This window comes from Pleurodeles waltl, chromosome 1_2 (assembly GCF_031143425.1).
Source record: "Pleurodeles waltl isolate 20211129_DDA chromosome 1_2, aPleWal1.hap1.20221129, whole genome shotgun sequence".
Taxonomy (NCBI): domain Eukaryota; kingdom Metazoa; phylum Chordata; class Amphibia; order Caudata; family Salamandridae; genus Pleurodeles; species Pleurodeles waltl.
In genome coordinates this window covers 895,377,455-895,401,221 of record NC_090437.1, presented here as the reverse complement: position 1 = coordinate 895,401,221, position 23,767 = coordinate 895,377,455, and the positions used below count along the sequence as shown (strand labels likewise).

Genomic DNA, 23,767 nt, shown 5'->3' with positions numbered 1-23,767 from the left:
GCAACGTTCATCACAGTTCTCGTTTCAGTACCGTTTTCCCTTTCAGTAGCTCTTACGGCCCCCTCTCTAGAACCAACTGCAAACTCATTTGCAAACGTACTAAACCCTCGAGTGAATTTACCAGCAAAGTTCAAACGACATGCATGGTCGTGTTTGAATGATGACCAGATCAACATATTTGCAACCAAATACTTACATATTTAGCGAACAAAATAGGACTCTGTATCAAAATTATATTTTATTGATATTCGGAATCAATGTGGGTAACTCAAAGGCCAGGTTATGCACAATGGCACCGATAATGATTTATGGTTTCAGAATACATTGTCTCAAATGGACAAAATAGGCTATCTGCAATAGCTTTCAGCTAGTTTTCTCTTCTTTTATCAGCATCTTCACATTTCTAAAACAAAACAACATAAGAGAGGAATGTTATGAGAAATAAATCGAAAAAACGGGGCAATTTCATTATATTTAACACCACTGCTGTTTTGCACTGTTGCAGTGAAAGTTTGTACTGACACTTGCACCGACTAAATAATGCAAATCCAACATTCGCAGTTACCCACAGCTTGCAAAAAAAATAACTAGCTCATTGATGCACATATCACTGGTTCACTGATTAATGGATCATTGAACACGGACTCTAAAGGGTCTTTAAGAACAAAGGTAATGTAATGCTCCTCATACCTCTTGCTTAACTTCATGCCTTTGGTGAACAAAATTAGAGGACTATCTAAGAATCGACGATGGCTTTAACACTGAGATGTGGCCTACGTTCTATGTGTTGTATCTGTCAATGTCACCTGGACAACCTCTGTGCTGTTCTACTGAAGTGTGGTGCCACAGGCCATTGCCAAAGCTCGGTATAAAGGTGAACAGAATCATTTGACAAAATACCTGTGACCCACTCCGCACTGGTAGGCACAGATGGACTCACCAGAAGAGAGGGACAATGAGAGAGAAATAGAGTGGTGATTAACTGCAAGCAAGGGGGTTCCCTGCAAAATCAGATTCTACCCATAATGTGATTGTGAGAAAGTGGTGTATTATATAGTGTGGTTGTAAGACCTCACAATGCAATGCACTCATACTACTGTTGAACAAAATGATGACAGGAACACATGAGTAGTAGAGTTGTTTGTTGTGCGTCTCCACTCTCAACACTTCAGGTCAGTTTGGACTATTTGACAGAATTAGGCTTGTTTATAAAACCCCAAGCTCGGTTCCTGTGTAGCTGTGGCTTTGAGCAGCAAGGCTTAAACAAAGGAACAAGTTTAAAGCATTGTAAAGTACCAAAACAACAAAAAAAGAAAGTCACACAACAAGAAAGAAATGCAACACCATATTTTTAAAAATAGATCTAATTTTTTATTTTATTTTTACACCAAAACAAGCAAAATCCACCAGATGCTTCCAGAGATATAGATTTTTTATGTAAAATGTAACTGATTGCTTTATACACAAACTTCAAACATTAATTGGTAAGGAACAAGTTTCCAAACTTTGTAAAATGTTTACGAGTTGCATTTGTCCATGGAAATAGGTGTGAAGGGCCTCGGAGGAGGAGCCTCTCCTGGCATCTGGAAATGCTTTGATGGTGCCCTCCGTGCATAAGCCAGTCTACACCGGTTCAGGGATCCCCCCAGCCCTGCTCTGGTGCGAAACTGGACAAAGGAAAGGGGAGTGCCACTCCCCTGACCAGCACCTCACAGGGGAGGTGCCCAGAGCTCCTCCAGTGTATCCCAGACCTCTGCCATCTTGGATGCAGAGGTGTGAGGGCACAATGGACAGCTCTGAGTGGCCAATGCTAGCAGGTGACGTCAGAGACCCCTCCTGATAGGTGCTTACCTTTCTCTGTAGCCAATCCTCCTCTGAGGGCTATTTAGGGTCTCTCCTGTGGGTATCTCACCAGATAACGAATGCAAGAGCTCACCAGAGTTCCTCTTCGCTTCCCTCTTTGACTTATGACAAGGATCGACCGCTGACTGCTCCAGGACGCCTGCAAAACCGCAACAAAGTAGCAAGAAGACTTCCAGCAACATTGTAGCGCCTCATCCTGCTGGCTTTCTTGGCTGTTTCCTGGTGGTGCATACTCTGAGGGCTGTCTGCCTTCACCCTGCACTAGAAACCAAGAAGAAATCTCCTGTGGGTTGACGGAACCTTCCCCCTGCCAATGCAGGCACCAAAGTTCTGCATCACTGGTCCTCTAGGTTCCCTCTCATCTTGAGAACACAGGAGCTGGATCCAAGTGTCCCAGACAGTCCAGTGGCCCTTCTGTCCATATTTGGTGGAGGTAAGTCCTTGCCTCCCCACGCCAGACAGTAATCCTTTGTACTGCGTGAACTGCAGCTGCTTGGGCTTCTGTGCACTTTTGCAAGACTTCCTTCATACACAGCCTAGCCCAGGTCCCCAGCACTCTGTCCTGCATTTCCCAACTCGCTGAGTTGGACTCCGACTTCGTGTGACCCTCTTTTGTTGTGCTGAATCGACCGTCGTGCTCAGATCTTCTGAACGCCTGTTCATGTGCTTCTGCGGGTGCTGCCTGCTTCTGCATGGGCTTTCCGTGTTGCTGAGCGTCCCCTCTGGCTCCTCCTCCAAGGGGCGACCTCCTGGTCCTTCCTGGGCCCTGGCAGCACCCAAATCCTTCAACCTTGACTCTTGCAGCTAGCAAGGCTTGTTGGTGGTCTTTCTGTGTGGAAACAACTCTGCATCCTCCAGCGGGACATCTTCTGACCAAAGGAGAAGTTCCTGGCACCTTCCGTTGTTGCAGAATCTTTGGCTTCTTCCACCACTAGTACATCAAACTCTAGTGCCCCCTAGCAGTAGTGGTAATAGTGGTGGGATTGCCGGCAACAGTCAAAATAAGGGTGTCGTTGGGTTCACTTATGGGTCCATCATAGAAACTGGGGTAGTCAGTCCCAAAACAGTTTCTGTCACACCTCGTGGCATTGGCCTTGCCACACTGGCTGCTTGTCCCCTTACAATGGATAAGTACAGGCAGACAGTTTCAATAAATGGTGTTGAGGCCCAGGCCTACAGGGACACAGGTGCCAGTATCACTTTGGTGACTGAAAACATAGTATCTCCTGCACAACACATCATTGGACAACAGTACAAGATTATTGATGTCCATAACCCCACTAAGTTCCTTCCCTTAACTATAATTCACTTTAGTTGGGGTGGAGTTACTGGCCCTAAGCAGGTGGTAGTATCACCTAGCTTACCTGTAGACTGTCTCTTAGGTAATGACCTAGAGGCCTCAGGTTGGGCTGAGGTAGAGTTTAATACGCATGAAGCCATGCTGGGCATACCTGAGGAATTGCTTCCACTCATTTCAGCTGAAATGAAAAAGCAAAGAAAAGAAAAAGGCCTGAAAACTCAGGACCCTTCTCCAACAACAGGTGAAAAGGGCATCAAAGTATCCCCTACCCAACCTGCCATTCAGGATACAATTACTGTGGTGGGAGAAACCTCTCCTGGGGTGGCACCTATACCAAGGGAACCATCAGCTAGCACAGCTGTACTCCCTGAGGTAGAAGTACCTTTCTGTGGGATAACTTATATTGGTGAGAAAAAGTGCACCATTTTATTTAACATGGAGCATCCCTCCAACCCTTCCAAAGAAACTTTAGTGCAGCAACCCTGCACTGCCTCACAACACTTAGGACAGCACCCCTGTCCTAGTGTGGAGCTCATAGGACAGCATCCCTGCCCTGCTCCAACTCAAGAGAAACAGCAACCCTGTTCTCTCTTACAGCCATATGGACCAAGTTTTTGCCCACCTATGGCTTTATTGAGACAGCATCTCTGTGTGGCATTGTCATTACTTGATAAAGGTCTAGTGGACAATTACCACTGCTCTAAACTTAAACATACTAATAGGAACTCTGAGAATATAACTTCACATTGTCTGCTAGCTAAAAAACTTCAAACAGGGTGGTTTACATCCCCACAGGGAAGTAACCATATAGTGGATGATAAAGGGAGTAACCAATCTATTGCAGAGCTACTCTCCAATTATCAGCACTTAGACAATAAAGACTCAACTGGCCAAGCTTAGCCTTATTGTCCTTCGTTGGGGGGGGGGTTGTGTAGGAAGGTAGACTCTTTCTAGCTTTGTTATCCCCATTTTTGGCCTGTTTGTCAGTATATGTCAGGGTGTTTTTACTGTCTCACTGGGAGCCTGCTAGCCAGGGCCCAGTACTCATAGTGAATACCCTATGTTGTCAGTATGTTTGATATGTGTCACTGGGATCCTGCTAGCCAGGACCCCAGTGTTCATAAATTTGAGGCCTATATGTGTTCCCTGTGTGGTGCCTAACTGTATCACTGAGGCTCTGCTAACCAGAACCTTAGTGTTTATGCTCTCTCTGCTTTTAAAATTGTCACTGCAGGCTAGTGACTAATTTTACCAATTCTTATTGGCACACTGGAACACCATTATAATTTCCTAGTATTTGGTACCTAGGTACACAGGGAATTGGGGTTCCAGGAGATCCCTATGGGCTGCAGCATTTCTTTTGCCACCCATAGGGAGCTCAGACAATTCTTACACAGGACTGCCACTGCAGCCTGAGTTAAAAAATGTCCAGGTTATTTCACAGCCGATTTACACTGCACTTAAGTAACTTATAAGTCACCTATATGCCTAACCCTCACTTAGTGAAGGTTAGGTGCAAAGTTGCTTAGTGTGAGGGCACCCTGGCACTAGCCAAGGTGCCCCCACATTGTTCAGAGCAATTTCACCGAACTTTGTGGGTGCGGGGACACCATTACACGTGTGCGCTACATATAGGTCAATACCTATATGTAGCATCACCATGGTAACTCCGAACACGGCCATGCAACATGCCTAGGATCATGGAATTGTCACCCCAGTACCATTCTGGTATTGGGGGGGGGGCAATTACATGCATCCCCGGGGCTCCAGCATAGAGCCGGGGTCCTGCCAAACTAACTTTCCGGGGTTTTCTCTGCAGCTACAGCTGCTGCCAACCCTCAGACACGTTTCTGCCCCCCTGGGGCCTGGGCAGCCCAGTCCCAGGAAGGCAGAACAAAGGATTTCCTCAGAGTGAGGGTGTTACACCCTCTCCCTGTGGAAATAGGTTTGAAGGGCCTGGGAGGAGTACCCTCTCCTGGCCTCTGGAAATTCTTTGAAGGACACTGATGGTGCCCTCCTTGCATAAGCCAGTCTACACCGGTTCTGGGATCCCCCCAGCCCTGGTGCGAAACTGAACAAAGGAAAGGGGAGGGACCACTCCCCTGACCAGCACCTACCAGGTGAAGTGCCCAGAGCTCCTCCAGTGTGTTTCAGACCTCTGCCATCTTGGATGCAGAGGTGTGCGGGCACAATGGACACCTCTGAGTGGCCAGTGCCAGCAGGTGACGTCAGAGACCCCTCCAGATAGGTGCTTACCTTTCTCTGTATCCAATCCTCCTCTGAGGGCTATTTAGGGTCTCTCCTGTCGGTATCTCACCAGAAAACGAATGCAAGAGCTCACCAGAGTATATGTCAGGGTGTTTTTACTGTCTCACTGGGATCCTGCTAGCCAGGGCCCAGTGCTCATAGTGAAAACCCTATGTTGTCAGTGTGTTTAATATGTGTCACTGGGATCCTGTTAGCCAGGATCCCAGGGCCCATAAGTTTGTGGCCTATATGTGTTCCGGTATTGGGGGTCAATTCCATGCATCCCTAGGTCTCCCGCATAGAGCCCGGGTACTGCTAAACTAACTTTCCGGGGTTTTCTCTGCAGCTACCACTGCTGCCAACCCTCAGACAGGTTTCTGCCCCCCTGGGGCCTGGGCAGCCCAGTCCCATGAAGGCAGAACAAAGGATTTCCTCTGAGAGAGGGTGTTACACCCTCTCCCTTTGGAAATAGGTGTGAAGGGCCTGAGAGGAGTAGCCTCTCCTGGCCTCTGGAAATGCTTTGAAGGGCATAGATGATGGCCTCCTTGCATAAGCCAGTCTACACCAGTTCAGCGATCCCCCCAGCCCTGCTCTGGCTGAACCAGAGTAAACACTCCCCTGACCAGCAACTCCAAGGGGAGGTGCCCTGAGCTCCTCCAGTGTGTACCAGACCTCTGCCATCTTGGATGCAGAGGTGTGAGGGAACAATGGACAGCTCTGAGTGGCCAGTGCCAGCAGGAGACATCAGAGACCCCTCCTGATAGGTGCTTACTTTTCTCTGTAGCCAGTCCTCCTCTGTTGGCTATTTAGGGACCCTCCTGTGGGTATCTCATGAGATCACGAATGCAAAAGCTCACCAGAGTTCCTCTGCACTTCCCTCTTCGACTTCTGCCAAGGATCGACCGCTGACTGCTCCAGGACGCCTGAAAAACAGTACCAAAGTAGCAAGAAGACTACCAGCAACATTGTAGTGCCTCATCCTGCCTGCTTTCTCGACTGTTTCCTGGTGGTGCATGCTCTGAGGGCTGTCTGCCTTCACCCTGCACTGGAAGCCAAGAAGAAATCTCCCGTGGGTCGACAGAATCTTCCCCCTGCCAACGCAGGAACCAAACTTCTGCATCACCAGTCCTCTGGGTCCCCTCTCATCTTGACGAGAGTGGTCCCTGGAACACAGGAGCTGGATCCAAGTGTCCCCGACAGTCCAGTGGCCCTTCTGTCTAAATTTGGTGGAGTTAAGTCCTTGCCTCCCCACGCCAGACAGTAATCCTGTGTACTGCGTGAACTGCAGCTGCTCAGGATTCAGTGCTGTTTGCAAGACTTCCTTCGTGCACAGCCAAGCCCAGGTCACTAGCACTCTGACCTGCATTGCCCAACTCGCTGATTTTGACTCCGACTTCATGGGACCCTCTTTTGTTGTGCTGAGTCGACCTTCATGCTCAGATCTTCTGAACGCCTGTTCAGGTGCTTCTGCGGGTGCTGCCTGCTTCTGCATGGGCTCTCAGTATTGCTTAGTGCCCCTCTGTCTCTTCTTCCAAGGGGAGACCTCCTGGTCCTTCCTGGGCCCTGGCAGCGCCCCAAACCTTCAATCGCAACTTTTGCAGCTAGCAAGGCTTGTTGGTGGTCTTTCTGCGTGGAAACAACTCTGCATCCTCCAGCGGGACATCTTCTGACCAAAGGAGAAGTTCCTGGCACCTTCCGTTGTTGCAGAATCTTTGGCTTCTTCCACCCAGAGGCAGCCCTTTGCACCTTCTTCCAGGGTTTAGTGGGCTCCTGCCCCCTCTGGACACTTGCGTGACTCTTGGACTTGGTCCTCTGGTCCAGGAATCTGTCTTCAGTGCTTTGCAGTCAGTTGTATCTCCTGGGGTAGTAGGGTAACTTTACTCCTACTTTTCAGGGTCTTGGGGTGGGGTACCTTGGACACCTTTAGTGTTTTATTACACTCCCAGTGACTCTCTACACACTACACTAGACCTGGGGTCCATTCGTGGTTTGCATTCCACTTTTGGAGTATATGGTTTGTGTAGCCCCTAGGCCTATTATTTCCTATTGCATTCTATTGTGTTCTACATTGCTTGCACTACTTTTCTAAGTGTTTTACTTACCTGATTTTGATCTGTGTGTATATTTTGTGTATATTACTTACCTCCTAAGGGGGTATATCCTCTGAGATACTTTTGGCATATTGTCACTAAAATAAAGTACCTTTATTTTTAGTAACTCTGAGTATTGTGTTTCTTGTGATATAGTGCTAAGTGATATAAGTGGTATAGTAGGAGCTTTGCATGTCTCCTAGTTCACCCTAAGCTGCTCTGCTATAGCTACCTCTATTAGCCTAAGCTTCTAGAACACCTCTAATCTACTAATAAGGGATAACTGGACCTGGTACAAGGTGTAAGTACCACAAGGTACCCACTATAAGCCAGGCCAGCCTCCTACATTGGTGGCAGCTGTGGGATAAGTACGTGTAAATGCTTTACCACTTTGTCATTGGTGCTTTTCATAAGAAAAACATATACCAAATATTTCAGAATATACACATCGACCTAAACAGTTTAACTTTACTTCTCTAAAACTTACTACACATTTTTTGAAAAGTTTCTGAAAACTTTTTAAAGTTTTCAGCTGCTCAGCCCCAAGGAGGGCAGAACCCTGTCTGTGAGGTGGCAGCAGCTGTAGTTGAAGTGAAAGTCTCAGATAGCTGGTTTGGCAGTACTGGGGGTCCTTGGTGGAGCCCCGAGAATGCATGGGATTGGTCCCCCAATACCAGATTTGGAATGGGGGGACATTTCCATGATCTTAGACACCTTACATGGCCATATTCAGAGTTACCATTGTGAAGCTACAAATAGGGATTGACCTAAGTGTGGTGCACGTGTGTAATGGTATCCCCGCACTCAGGAAGTCTGGAGAATTGGCCCTGGAGAGCGTGGGGGCACCTTTGCTAGTGCAAGGGGCCCTCACACTTAGTAACTTTGCACCTAGGCTTCAGTAAATGAAGGTTAGACATATAAGTGACTTATAAGTTACTTATGTGCAGTGAAAATGGCTTTGAAATACTGTGTGCACTATTTCGCGCAGGCTGCAATGGCAGTCCTGAAGAACGGTTTGTCTGAGCTCCTTATTGGTGGCAAAAGAAATGCTGCAGCCCATATGGATCTCCAGGAACATCAATGCCCTGGGTATCTAAGTACCATATACTAGGAGCTATAAGGGGGGTCCAGTGTGCCATTTGGAATTGGAATATGAAGTCACTAAACTATAGTGACTAATTTGGAAGCAGAGAGAGCATAAGCACTGAAGTTCTGGTTAGTAGAACTTCAGTGACACATTTAAGCACTACTGACAACACACACATTAGGCCACAAACTATGAGCACTGGGGTTCCGGCTAGCAGGATCCCAGTGAGACAGGCAAAACACACTGACAAATAGGGTTTTAACTATGAGCACTTGAGTCCTGGCTAGCAGGATCCCAGTGAGATAGTAAAAACACACTGACACACACTCAGAAACAGGTCAAAAGTGGGGGTAACCATGCTCGAAAGAGGATACTTTCTCACAACAAGGAGCTACTAAGTAACCAGAGATGGAGAAGGTAAAATCGTCTATAAACCAGCTACTATTCTTAACCCTCCTAGAGTCTGTATCTTTGTGCTTGGAAAACCATAAGAACACAGTGATGTTCTGCTCTTCATATGAGCTTTGGTGTATTCTTGTGTTACCTGTGGGCAGTCAGACTGATTCTGCAACCCTATGTATGTTTTATTTATTCCTTACCATTCTGGAGTTATACATGTTTAAATCATTGGCTCCTGACTCTAAATTCCCAATCCCAGTCTCTGCTAGCCAAGTGCCTGAGTCCATTGAGTCATCCCATTTACCTCAGTGACACTGCCAACCAAGCATCCTGACTATAGCTAACTACTTCTAAGATGTTAGCCACTGAGGTTATCCTAGAAATGTTCCTTTGATTACTATCCCAGTTCCAACTTGACCCCCAACATTACATTGATACCTTTTAAGCCTCCTTTTAACTGCATGCAGTGGACCCAACCTTATTGTCAAATCTGGATCCTCAGTGGTCTGATGACCTGAAACCTTAGACTTTGCTGAACCAATCTTTTGGTACCTTAAAATATATATTGGGCCCGGTGGAAATCCATGTTCTAGTCTGGGTGATGTGACTTTTTTAGTGCAGACTGCTTTCCTGGAAACTCAGATGCAGTTGCTCAAACCTACTGAGCTGCCCTGTCCATCTTCCCACTCAGCACCACTAGGACACCAGGAGAAGAAAGACGTTATATTAAACTTTATATATTGTATTTTGCTGTCTGCCATCATTTGTCCATTGGCTGAATGATATAAATGCATATTGTTCTGTATGGCTCTGATACAGAGCCTCTTATAATGTATTCCAGTTTTTGAATCTCATAACCCACCAATATGACACAGCAACAGTTACTAACAAAACTGATTACCCACTGTTGTGATGTCATAGAGGTCTTCTAGGCCAAACTGACAGTCCTTCCTTTAGAGTCTGTCGGTGCAGCTCTGCTTGCCTGCTTTGACCTAAAGCCAAAAAAACACAGCAGCAGGAAGGGGAAGCAAGGCAGGGAAAGTGGTGTGGTTTCGTCAAGAATGGCAGGTAAGTGTTTTTTAATCATTTGGGGCAGGGATACATAACATAGACAATGTTATGTCTGGCTCCCCTGTAACTCTTCTGCCACTGTGCTGTGTAGCAGTTGAAATCAAAGACAGATGATTTTGGGGGCCATACGTAACATTAGATTATATATGGGTAAAAAGTTGATTATGGGGATGTTTTTCACCTTGGGGTTCCGAGTGATGTCAGAGAGAACTCGAGCTTTGCTCTCATTGTCTATTTAAGGTCACTTAGAACCACTTGGTGAAAAACATCCCTGTAATTCGCATTTACCCATCTATAATTCTAAATGTAATAACCCAATGCTGAAGACTCTCATATCCTTTTCGATTAGGTAATGTTGGCTGTATGGTCACACGTTATTTTGCAATACAGTTCATAGTCCATAAGCACTATCACAGTGCTTGAGGATGCACATGTTGTGTAGATGTGAATGGTCTATGACCATAAAGCTAAATCAAAAATCGGTTTTATTCCAAGTAAAAGCTCTAGTTAGATACTGAAGCCCTCATTACGAGGCTAATGATCTTGTGATGGTGGTCTTATCACCCTGGACCCGGTGGTAAAGACTGCTGCATCACAAGTTGTGGGGTTTGACCAAAGACAAACCTCCACAACGCCACCTGGCCCACCGGTGCAGTCCCATCCGACGTGACCATCAGTGAGCTCCTCTGGGCCGGGGGCAGGCCTCAGGCTGTCGTCTGTATTACAAGGCAGCAAACCTCCAGAGTTTTTGTGGCGGTTGCCCTGCCATGAAAACTCTGGCAGAGACGCACCTGGTGACAGGAATCTCCATTCCTGTCGCTGGCACACACACCCTCACACGTCCACACAGCTCCATGCACCCCCCCACCCATACACACACCTCCATGCACCCCACCACAAGTGCACATACTTGCAAACACCCCCCACCCAACCGCACATATCTATACAAACACCACCACCTGCTTTCACACTCACATACACACACGCCCGCTTTCACATATGCAGCCCCCTCCGCAGTCATTCACATCCCCACCTTCTCCACATTTATGCACACCCGACCCCCTACATGTATGCATACATTCACACACTCCCCCCTCTGCATACGCACACTTGCACCCCCCTTATCCGTACACTTGAGCACACACACCCTCATCCGCACACTTGCACACACACACCCTCATATTCACACTTGCACACAGACACCCCTCTTGCTTGCTCACAAACATGCACACAGACACCTCCATTCACACACATACATGCACTCAGATACCCCGCCCCTCTGCATAAAAACACACAAGTACCTGCACCCTGACACACCCCCATCCTCTCTGCATACATGCAGACACACACAGCCTCCACACACACACACACATACACACATGCACACCCATTCAAGCACACATACATGCACACCACACACATGCACCCAGACCCCCCACACTCTCCTTTCAGACGATCAACTTACCTTATCCGGTGAGGTTGTCGTCTGGGATGGATGGGTCCTGGCGTTTTCCACCGCCAGCAATGCACTGCCAACAGGACTCTGCCACGCCCTATTACGTATCCTAATAAAGCAGGTGGTGTATTGTTGCTGTGGTGGTGGAACCGCCTCTTTAGCTCCGTCGGCCTGGCTGACCGAGTCCGATTTCTGCCCGTAAACAGGCAGAAGTCCTTTCAGGTCTCCTAATATGGCAGTCAGCCAATGGCCAGCACTGGCGGTCTGTTGACTGCAGCTGCTTCGGCAGTCTTTGTCAAAGACCGCCAAACTCATACTGAGGGACTGAGCATTTCAAGTGTAGTGACTTGTGTCTTGCAGGATGTGGATCCCAACCCCTCACCAACTCTTGGATTATACCCTGACTGCTTGCAATTCCTACTCTTGGAATGTCAAGTGCACATACGAATACATTGGTTATGCTGTTGGAGGCTGGCCTTCTATGCAGTGTGCGAAACCAAGCACACTGCGCAGAGTTCAGGCAACCACCCATTGGTTTCCAAAGGTAAAAATAAGACCACTTAATGGTCTAATTTTTAATGTAGCTGGTCAAGCAGTTAGGCTAATCAAGGAGATGTGCTAAGTATTTGCTGTACTCACAAATCCAATCATGCACCACACACACTCAATGAATACCTCGAGACCAGAATTTATAAAAATACTTCAGACAATCATATAATTTGTAAGACCAAAATCTTTAGAAAACGTTAAGTACGTTTTGAGTCATGACTTTTTAAAGTTTTAGCGAAGTTAGTCTTTCTGTGTGTAATTACGCACCATAGGAATCAATAGGCAGTCACTTATAAAAATGCATTAAAAATCGCACGGTTGAGTTACCAGTCTCTTCTTTTGCAGGGTGGTCGCAGCAGTCTGTGGGCACACCTTGCCAGCTGGAGAGTCTTGAGCAGCTCCAGGTTCCGGCGGGAGCAGCGTTGGAGAGGATATTGGCACAGGGACACCTGGGGGGCATTTGGAGAAGGAGCTGATTTGCAGATTTAAAGTTGGTGCCTTGGGGTCCCCTTGGGCTGATGAGGTCGCAAGGGATGCATGACCGAGGGCGGCCAGATGCAGGGTGTTTTGGAGGTCTTAGATGCTGTTTGCAACGGAGTCCACTGGAGCTGGACGTGAGTCTCTTTGTGGGTGACTTACAGGACAACGGGGGCACTCTGGTCAGAGGTCCAGGTTGCTCCTGAAGTCCCTCGACTGGGGCTTCCTCCTGGTCCTTTTTCAGCTCTGGGGAGCTGGTTTTCTTCTGGTCTGATGTAAGCTCACCAGTACCCAGGGTATTGCTGTATCTCGGCCACTAGGGGGTGCAGTGCCACCAAACTTGGCACAGTTGTGGGGCACATCTGGCGGTCAGCGGTGTGTCATCAGGTCCAGCTGTGAATTCCAGTGGCGGAGATATCAATGATAAAGTGAAGTGACCCTCACTGGTTTGTTAGTCCTTTGCAGGTTTCTTGCTTTTCTTGAATGGTGCCTCCACTCAGGAGGGAGATCTGGGGTGATCCTTGAAGCCTGGTGGTCCCCTAGGTTTCTTGGGGTCAGTCCAGTGTTCAGCTCCTCTGCAGTCGTGATTGTCAAGACTCTAATGCAGCAAGCAGGGGTCTGAGTGCCTCTTCCGTGGCAGCAGGACCTCTGTTCTCGTTCTGGCGGGTTCTTTGGTGCTGGTCTTCTTTTCTTCTTGGGATCCTTTTCAAATCTAAATTCTTAGTCTAGGGGAGCCCACTAAATACTGAATTTAGTGGGTGTTTTAGGGGGAACCTGGTAGTGTCCTATGGAACACTTACACTTGGGTGGCTACACCTACTACAGTGACCGCGTCCTGTGGGAAGGGTCACTTCCTTAAACCTGGTTGGCTATTTTTCTCCATTCCAAGATGGAGAAAAATGAAATGAAGGGTCCACTTTGCCTGCAAGCCCCGTAGGGGTGGTGCAGGCTAGGTGAGGCCACTCCTCCTACCCTTTGTGTGGTTTCCCGCCTTTGCTCCCTTCAAGAGTGGGGGTTTGCAAAGGATGAGGCCATCTGCTGCTAGCAGCAGGCCTGTTGGTCGAGTTTCAAAGGCGGTAGCCTTTTAAAGCTCACTGCCAGATCAGTGCACATTCCTGAAGGAGGGGAAGTTAGCTCCTCCACCCAGGAACGGCTTTGTTTCACAAACCAGAGAGCCTGGGCTGTCCCCAAAGGTTTGTGGATTGGCTGTCCGGAGGCCGCAGGCTGGATGGAACCAGTCAGCAACCATGCCAGGATAGTTCGCTTTTTCAGGGGGCACCTCTAAGGTGACCCCTGGGTACTTTTTATAATAAATCCACTACTGGTACCAGTTTGGATTTACCATTCTGAGTTGTTTGATACCAAACAACCTAGGGTTCAGAGTAGCCATTATGTAGCTGGGAAACTCGTATTGACCAGTGTCCAGCACATTTATTGAAATGGCTGCTCTGTTCACTCACTACGGCCCAAGTTTGGCAAGGACACAGTGGGGGCATGTTGCTCATTCAATTATGCCCTCACATATAGTATGGTGCACCCTGCCTTAGGGCTGGAAGAGGGGTGACTTACCCATAACATATGCAGTGTAGGGTGGACAGGGCACACAGGGAGTGTGCCTTGTCAAATTTGTATTTTAGGTTTGCATCGGAACACTCAGCCTGCTATGGCAGTGCTGGGTGCACCTGGATGCATAGCTCTTGAGGGTGGCACAAACAGTGATGCTGCCGTCAGGGGCTTACCTATAGTACCCCATGCCCTGGGTACCTAAGTACCTCTTACTAGAGACTTACAGCCAGATGTAGCAAACATTTAGCATGGTGCAAACTGCAAAAATCGCAGTTTGCGCCATGCAAAATGCTGTTTGCGATGCTCATTCACAATTTGCGAGTCGGTACCGACTCCCAAATTGTGAATGCGACTCACAAATAGGAAGGGATGTTCCCTTCCTATTTGCGACTCGCATCGCTATGCTAAATTGCTTTGTGACCGCGAATGCGGTTGCAAAGCAATTCGCAGTTACCACCAGTGTCACACTGGTGGTAACCCATTCGCAAAAGGGAAGGGGTCCCCATGGGACCCCTTACCCTTTGTGAATGTTGCCAAAAAGGGGTTTTCAGAGCAGGCAGTGGTCCCATGAACCTCTCCCTACTCTGAAAAACCGAAACCAAATGGTTTCGTTATTTTTTTTATTTTGCAACACGTTTTCCTTTAAGGAAAACGGGCTGCAAAATAAAAATAAAAAACTGCTTTATTTAAAAAGCAGTCACAGACATGGAGGTCTGCTGACTTCAGCAGGCCACCATCCCTGTGAGTGCAGGGACTCGCTATGGGTTCACAAAATGCGATCCACCTCATTAATATTAATGAGGTGGGTCTTTGCGACCCCATAGCAACTCGCAGTCGGTGTCTGAGACACCGTACTGCATCCGATTTTGCGAATCGGAAACTGCGAGTCGCACCGACTTGCAATTTCCGATTCGCAAAATCGGACTTTGCTACATTTGGCCCTTATAGTGGTAGCTAAAGGTGTATCCAATCACTTTTACCATGTTTTAGGGAAAGAACACTGGAATTGGGAACCTGGCTAGCAGGATCCTATTGCACTCCAGTCCAAGTTGCATTCAGAAACCAGGCAAAAAGTTGGGGGAGATACTGCAACAAGGAGCAAGTCTCTCACATATCCAATCTGAGTGCAGCAGTAGGTCTGGATATTTAAGTAGTAAACAACAGACCCAACTACAAATACAGTTCAGACCTCTGATTGCATCAGGACCATGCAAGGAGGTCTCCCTGTGTCCACTTGTTTTTGTTTATTTGAAGTTAGCATTCGGAGTTGTTTGTAGAAAACATGTTTTTAGTCAATATTTTGAAAGAATAGGTCTTCAAAGAGAATAATTTGACCCTTTTGTAAACCTGACACTGATGGAATCCTATTAAAAGCGTTTGATTGTTCAGTGTGTGTGTGCCTTTTTACAACATCAATGATTTCAGTGGAATGACACCCTAGATACCAATAATCAATCCTATGTACAATACGTCTTTGTATCTGTTGCCAGTGTTCTCTCTACGGGCACTCCATTCTACATTTCCCTGTGCCTTGCCTAGCAGCAACTAAACTGATCTGAAAAAAGCAGCGAGTAACATGCTTTTCACAAATTTGGCTTTGTTTTCTTGTGTTCGGGAATAGCAGTCACCGACGGAGACTCAACAGACCCCTTAGCTTATTAATACCATCCCCACACCATTGTCTTACCCGACCTCAACTGAACCATCCAATCAACCGCTAACTAATGGGATACCGACCAAGGTGTGTGATGAACAGGCTCTTCAGTCCTCGCAATGGTCTTCATGAAGAGAAGGGGTAATTAGCCCCTTTGATGAAACTTCCATGATCAAAAAATCAATCAAGTCCACCTAGTCACCCATAAATAAAACAACTAATTTGTCTAAAGCATAACAAGGTTATTTTACTCAGATGTCACTGAATGTTTTAAATTCCATTCCTTTACTCTTCTCTCACATGTATGCAGAAAACACCTTACCCACCTGTGGTTAGAGAATCTCGGTGTAGTTACTTGTGGTGATATTTCTGACATCTTGATCGTCAAGACGGCATAACACCACCACACAGCCCAAACATTGCACCATGAACGTCTGGGTTTGGGCGAAGCGCAGGCCACCACTGGCAGAGTTGGCCGAGGAAAGTTCTCAAAGGATCTTGTATCCACCACCCGTAATGGACCCTAGAGTGTCATAAACCCACTTAAGCACATGTTTGTTCATTGGCGTATGATTGCCAATTTAGATTTGCTTGTGGCTATTTCATGCAATACCTGGTGACGCCACACTTTATCATACATACTTATATAGTTTTACACATTGTCTTACATTGCTGTATTGTTTGCAGAATCCAGTCCGTGAATTCAGACACTTTAGTATAAACACCAGGCTGTTCTTGTCGAGCACATCCTTCCCCCCAGCTGGTGATACCAACCAGATACCATACGTCCTCAGATTTGCATGCAAAAGGACCACCCGAGTCGCCCTACAAGACAGAAAATATGTTACAAAACAGCAGATCGGCTTAGGGTTAGCTCAAGAATAATATTTTTGAACATAAATTACAGCTATTTTCACCTCTGGTTTAACTGAAAGACAAGAATCAAACACAGAAATCTTTTACACACGTCAAATCAGCTTAAGTATGCAAACATATAATATTAATGTGGGAATTTTCAAGTCATTATCCTCACAATACGTCCTTGCATATTTTTTCATCTGCAAGGTCCAGTTGCTATTGAGGCAAATCTGGGAGTATGATGGAAATTCTTCACAAGTAAATTAAAGATTAGATGTGGGATAAAATGCTAATTTCACATGTTTTCTCAGCTTTTCCTCCTGGAAATGCTGCCTGTGTAAAGCAGATGGATTATCCAAGTGAAATACTACTGAGTAGCGATGTTAACCTTCATAATTCCAATGGACTCTGTAACTGCCATTGCTGGCCCGATCAGAATTGATGAAACACTCATAGAGAGGACCAAAGTGTATCAGTTAAGGGGCCTTTTTATAAGCCCCTAGCGCCACCGGAGAGTGACTTTTTATGACGCTCCGGTGGCGCAATACCCTGCACCTTATTTACAAGGTGGTGTTAAGCCACTTTTTGTGGCTTAACGCCACCTTGTAAATACGGTCCCATCACACTCAGCCCTTTGAATGGAAGTGACGTGCAAAGGGTGTTGCTGTGGGTATGCCACAGCAACACCCAATGAATTTTGACACTGCCTCAGATTTACAAGTTTTTGTAAACCTGAGGCTGCACCAAAATCTAACACCACCCCAGGGGTGGCGTTAGCAAGGTGCAACGAGGAGGATTATTTTTATTCCTCCTCATTTTTCGCTTTTTCTTTGTGTGCTGCATTCTGCACATAATGACCCATGTAGCTATTACCACCTGGTAACAGCTGGGACCTCTACAATCTCATTCCTCAGTCTGGCAAAAACGCATTATGCTATAGAGAAATCCTTCCAAGCTAGAGCCACCACCTCACATACAGCACTCCACAAACCCCACCATACACGACATCTGAACCAGCGGTCTACACACATGAACCCCTCCAAACTGCCCTCAAACACCTGCACACTTTCTCTTGTCAAGAAGGCAGACAGTAGCCAGAATGACTCAGTGAAACCACGGGGATAGCCAGAATCATCAAGTTCTTAGAAAGTAGGGCAGAAGCCAGGAGGGCACTGGCTGAATTTGAACCACTGCTTCACAGAGATGAACGTTGTAAGGAGAGCATATGGTTCCCTGGTAATATAGGACAGGAAGAATAGGTAGTCTCTGCTAAGGGAGTAGGTTAGCATGAGATTAGTAGTGTGAAGTGTTTTTCCAAATCTATATTTCCGTGCAATAAATAATAATGAATAATAATAATTTTTATGTTGAATACTGTTAGAAATGGGGTTTCTGGTTGGCTAGGGTATGCGCCTAAGCCAGGCAGAACCCACCCACTCTAGTCCTGGCAAGGGAGTTACACATCCAAGATAACCCCTGCTCACCCCCTTGGTAGCTTGGCATGAGCAGTCAGGCCTAACCCGGAGGCAATGTGTAAAGCGTTTGCACAACACACCCAACACAAGTGACGCAATAAATACAGCACAAAGGAACACAACACCAAGTTATGTAAAAATAAACTGTATTGCACAAAACATAATTAGACCAAATGTAACATGTCAGTAATACCCTGCTACCTTAGCAGTGATCAGAACATTACGCGATAGTTACTCTGCAGAAACCAGCAGTAGTTGCATATAGCACACAGGTTACTTATTATTCTGCAACATAAGCAGTAGTCAGGAATCACATTACTAAATAGGTGCATTCGTCATAGAAATATCATGAATGCCCATATCAGGAACATTATAAAACATATGGCAAGTAATACAAAAAATATCAGCGTAGAATGCTGTTTTGCTTTCACTAATGACCGAGCTGACAAAAATCTCTGGAATGCACTTATCAGTTCAAAGAAGACATTTATTATTATTTCACCACAAGGTTCCTAAAAGGAGATTAGTAGGTCGAAAGCACAAGTTTAAAAACAGTCACAGCAATGAAAGGAAAATATACCCAAAATGATTCTCAACTGCAATGTACACAGCAAATATATGTGATTATATTATAACATAATTGTAAAGCAAAGAATAAAGTAAAAATTAATCACCGTAGGGCCTGCCAAGCTCTTCATCTTTCTCATGCCAGCAAGAAGATGACCCCTGCGAGAAAGAGATATCCACCCTCGTGGGACAAATGTCAGGCATTTGATGTCCAATCCTGACCGAGGTCTTGGAAATTCCACTGCTACTGAGCATCTTAAAGAACTGAAAGGGCTTTCTGGAGAAAACCCCTCCCATGAAAGAGAAATATTCAAACATGCTGGCTACTGTAGGTCAGAGTTGAAAGGAAAGCGTTGAGAACTGGCCAACATCTCAAGGCCTTTCTCCCAAGGCTAAACCGTTCCCTGCACTGAAAAAAACATAAGTCTGGTACATTCTTATTGTTAGACTTTTCATCCTTGGTGTGGTCTCCCTTAACTTTCTGCCTCTGTTCGCCAGGTTGTTGATGTGTGCTGGACTCTGATTTTACTGTTTTTGTTACTTTGGGCGTTTTACCACTGCTAACCAGTGCTAAATTGCAAGCGCTCCTTTACAAAATGTGTATGTAATTGGCTTATCCATGATTGGCATATTTGATTTATTAGTAAGTCCCTAGTACTGTGCACTAGAGGTGCCCAGGGCCTGTAGATCAAATGCTGCTAGTGGGCCTGCAGCACTGATTGTGCCACCCACATAAGTAGCTCTGTAATCATGTCTCAGACCTGCCACTGCAGTGTCTGTGTGTGCAGTTTTACATGTAAATTCGACTTGGCAAGTGTACCCACTTGCCAGGCCTAGACCTTCCCTTTTCTTACATGTCAGACACCCCTAAGGTAAGCCCTAGATAGCCCCAAGGGCAGGGTACAGTGTATGGTTAAGGTAGGACATATAGTAATGCGTTTTATATGTCCTGACAGTGAAATATTGCTAAATTCGTTTTTCACTGTTGCAAGGCCTGTACCTCTCATAGGTTACCATGTGGGCTACCTTTAAATCTGATTAAAGTGTAGATTCCCTTTGGGAGTGGATGAACATATGGAGTTTGGGGTCTCTGAGCTCACAATTTAAAAATACATCTTTTAGTAAAGTTGATTTTGAGATTGTGTGTTTGAAAATGCCACTTTTAGAAAGTGAGCATTTTCTTGCTTATACCATTTCCGTGACTCTGCCTGTTTGTGGATTCACAGTCTGGGTCAGTTTGACAGTTGGGCTGGTTGCACCTCACACTAGACAGTGACATAAAGGGAGCTGGGGTGTAGTCTGCACTTCATGATGAGCCATCTGTGCTAGGAAGGAGGGGAGGAGTGGTCACTTACATCTGAAAGTGCTGGGCCTGTCCTCACACAATGCAGTCTCCGACCCCCTGGGAGTGTCTGGGGCCTGGCCTGGGCAGGGCAGGATTTCAAATTCAAAATAGACTTTACTTTGAAGTAGGCCTAATTCAAAGGAGAAATTGGGAATAAGAAGGGCACCCAAAACCACCGACTTTGGAATACTTGAGGAAACAAAAGGAACCTCTGCCTGGAGAACTGAACAGCTGAGGAAGAAGAGCTTCCCTGCCTCTGACTGTGCTTTGTGGAGTTATCCTACAGTTGCTGCTTCTGCCAGAGTAAGAGGGCAAAGAATGGACTTTGTGTGCCTTCCATCTTGTAAAGAAATCTCCAAGGGCTTGATTTAGAGCTTGCCTCTTGTTGTAATTTAGTAGCGATTAGATTAAGCATTAGCAGAAGACATCTTGTATTTAGCAACTATTGTGAACATTTCGCGGAATCCATTTTGTATTCATGGCAGCCATTTTCTCTGCCACATGCTGCCGTGTGCTCGCCATGTGCTCTGTCCAACCTTCCTGTTAACTACTCTTGAAAATCTGTCTAGTGACAAGTTATATTTAGCATCTCCCACTTTGCACATGCCCAGTAAGGTCTGCAGCTGTTAGTAATTAGTAACCAACAGTAATGTTTCTACTAGTCCTTGAAAACTGTTAGCCCCTCCTACCTGTCGACTGTGCATTTCCATGTGACCTTATATGTATATAAGTCCTGCTTCTATAATTGTACCACCTTCTTTTAGCCCCTGCGTGGGTATAAAAGGACCATGCTCTCTTAGTTCAGTGTGCTACTTCAAACATTACCGAAGGGTGCTGTTTGAACTGTAGTACCACCTCTTGAGGTTTAATAAACTTTGTCTTTTATTTCAGTTTCTGTGCCAACTTCTTACTATATGGTCTGAGGACTTTGTGCAGAGAAGGGTGAACCCCTTGCACTAGTAGGCCTTGCTGAGGCTTACTTCGACACTCCTGTTGTTTGAAGTCTCAGGGACAGCAAAGACTTCTCTCTGCCAGAACCTGGAGTCTCTGGAGAGACACCTGCTCTGACAAGTGGTGCCCTATCCAGTCCCTGGGCCCTTGGAAGGAAAGCTGGTGGAATTCCAAGGAAATCGACTTCAGACGACTTGGGACCGACGCCGCTGCTGAATCCAGTGACGCCGCCTGCAACTAACTCTGTGGTCTTCGCTGGAATGCGACGACCTTCACAGGCCCGACGCTGCTGCAGTTCCGCTGAAGTCCGCGACTAAGTGGAAGTCGCCGCACCATGCCGTGACCGACGCCGCTCAAAGTGCGCAGATTCAACTTTTCGCACAGACGCCGTGATCCCCGACTTCGCGCATCGACTGGTTTTCACTCTTCACCAAAGGTACTGTACTTGGGGGTCTACGCAACTCCGTGTCTGGCGCCGCTGATGTTGGCTTGTTGGGAACGACTCCATCATGACGCCGTGTTAACACCTCATCGAAGCATTTTGTGTTTCTAAGCGATATTTTTTAGTTTAATCTTTAAAAATTCATAACGACTTGTGTTTGTCGGATGTTTGTTGTTTCGGTCATGTTTTGTTTAGATAAATATTTCCTATTTTTCTAAACTGGTGTTGTGTCATTTTGTTGTGTTTTCTTTAAGTTACTTTGTGTGTTGGTACAAATACTTTACACGTAGCACTCTGAAGTTAAGCCTACTGCTCTGCCAAGCTACCAAGGGGGTAAGCAGGGGTTAGCTGAGGGTGATTCTCTTTTACCCTGACTAGAGTGAGGGTCTTTGCTTGAACAGGGGGTAGCCTGGCTGTCAACCACAGACCCCATTTCTATCAAGGCACAGTTTACCATGTGGAAAAACACAGCTGCATTTAACAAGGTCTCAACTGCAAAGTCAATAGGCAGCTAAACTGAATACAAAATGTAATCTGCAATTGGTGAACACTAAACAACTAATCCAGATGCAAAGTGGTGCAAGACAAAGTCAGTGGTCAAAATACATATTTCCCTACAAATGCCTGTAGGAGGCTGGCCTGGCTTATAGTGGGTACCTAGTGGTACTTACACCTTGTGCCAGGTCCAGTTAACCCTTATTAGTAGGTAAGAGGTGTTCTAGCAGCTTAGGCTGATAGAGGTAGCTATAGCAGAGCAGCTTAGGCTGAACTAGGAGACATGCAAAGCTCCTACTATACCACTGATATCACTTAGCACTTTACCATAAGAAAACACAATACTCAGAGTTACTAAAAATAAAGGTACTTTATTTTAGTGACAATATGCCCAAAGTATCTCAGAGGATATACTCTCTTAGGAGGTAAGTAATATACACAAAATATACACACAGACCAAAATCAGGTAAGTAAAACACTTAGAAAAGTCCTGCAAACACTGTAGAACACAAAAGAATGCAATAGGAGACAGTAGGCCTAGGGGCAACACAAACCATATACTCCAAAAGTGGAATGCGAACCACGAATGGACCCAGGCCTAGTGTAGTGTGTAGAGGGTCACTGGGAGTGTAAGAAAACACTAAGGGTGTCCAAGATACCCAACCCCAAGACCCTGAAAAGTAGGAGTAAAGTTACCCTACCACCCCAGAAAGACAGTAAAGTCGAGATAGGGGATTCTGCAAGGACAACAACTGACTGCAAAGCACTGAAGACGGATTCCTGGACCTGAGGACCTACAAGGGAAGGGGACCAAGTCCAAGAGTCACACAAGTGTCCAGGGTGGCAGGAGCCCACTAAACCCCGGATGAAGGTGCAAAAGGGCTGTCTCTGGGTGGAAGAAGCCAAAGATTCTGCAACAACGGAAGTTGCCAGGAACTTCTCCTTTGGTCAGAAGATGTCCCACGGAGTGCTGGAGGATACAGAGCTGTTTCCACACAGAAAGACCACCAACAAGCCTTGCTAGCTGCAAGAGTCGTGGTTGAAGATTTTGGGTGCTGCCAGGGCCCAGGAAGGACCAGGAGGTCGCCCCTTGGAGGAGGAGACAGAGGGGGCACTCAGCAATACAGAAAGCCCATGCAGAAGCAGGCAGCACCCGCAGAATCACCTGAACAGCCATTCAGAAGATCTGAGCACGACAGTCGAATCAGCACAACAAAAGGGAGTCCCACTAAGTCGGAGTCCAACTCAGCGAGTTGGGCAATGCAGGACGGAGTGCTGGGGACCTGGGCTAGGCTCTGAATGAAGGAAGTCTTGCAGAAGTGCACAGCAGCCCTAGCAGCTGCAGTTCACGCAGTACACAGGATTACTGTCTGGCGTAGGGAGGCAAGGATTTACCTCCACCTAATCTGCACAGAAGGGCCACTGGACAGTCGGGGAAACTTTGATCCAGCTCCTGTGTTCCAGGGACCACGCTCGTCAAGCTGAGAGGGGACCCAGAGGACCGGTGACGCAGAAGTTTGGTGCCTGCATTGGCAGGGGGAAGATTTTGTTGACCCACGGGTGATATCTTCTTGGCTTCCAGTGCAGGGTGAAGGCAGACAGCCCTCAGAGCATGCACCACCAGGAAACAGTCGAGAAAGCCGGCAGGATGAGGTGCTACAATGTTGCTAGTAGTCTTCTTGCTACTTTGTTGCAGTTTTGCAGGTGTCCTGGAGCAGTCAGCGGTCGATCCTTTGCAGAAGTCAAAGAGGGAAGTGCAGAGGAACTCTGGTGAGCTCTTGCATTCGTTATCTGGTGAGATACCCACAGGACAGACCCTAAATAGCCCTCAGAGGAAGATTGGCTACAGAGAAAGGTAAGCACCTATCAGGAGGG

At 46.6% G+C, this 23,767-nt stretch overlaps 1 protein-coding gene across 1 annotated transcript in view; it reads right to left on the bottom strand.

The window, feature by feature from the left end:
* Positions 1–230: 230 nt before the first annotated feature.
* The window catches only part of LOC138245998 (plasma kallikrein-like), a 525,156-nt gene continuing 501,619 nt past the window's right edge, over positions 231–23,767 (bottom strand). The window contains exons 15-16 of the mRNA XM_069200127.1: positions 16,428–16,584; positions 231–403 (exon numbers count right to left, since the gene is read on the bottom strand). Coding sequence (XP_069056228.1) covers positions 402–403; positions 16,428–16,584 — 159 coding nt within the window. The 3' untranslated portion in view covers positions 231–401. The remainder of the gene's footprint in view (positions 404–16,427; positions 16,585–23,767) is intronic.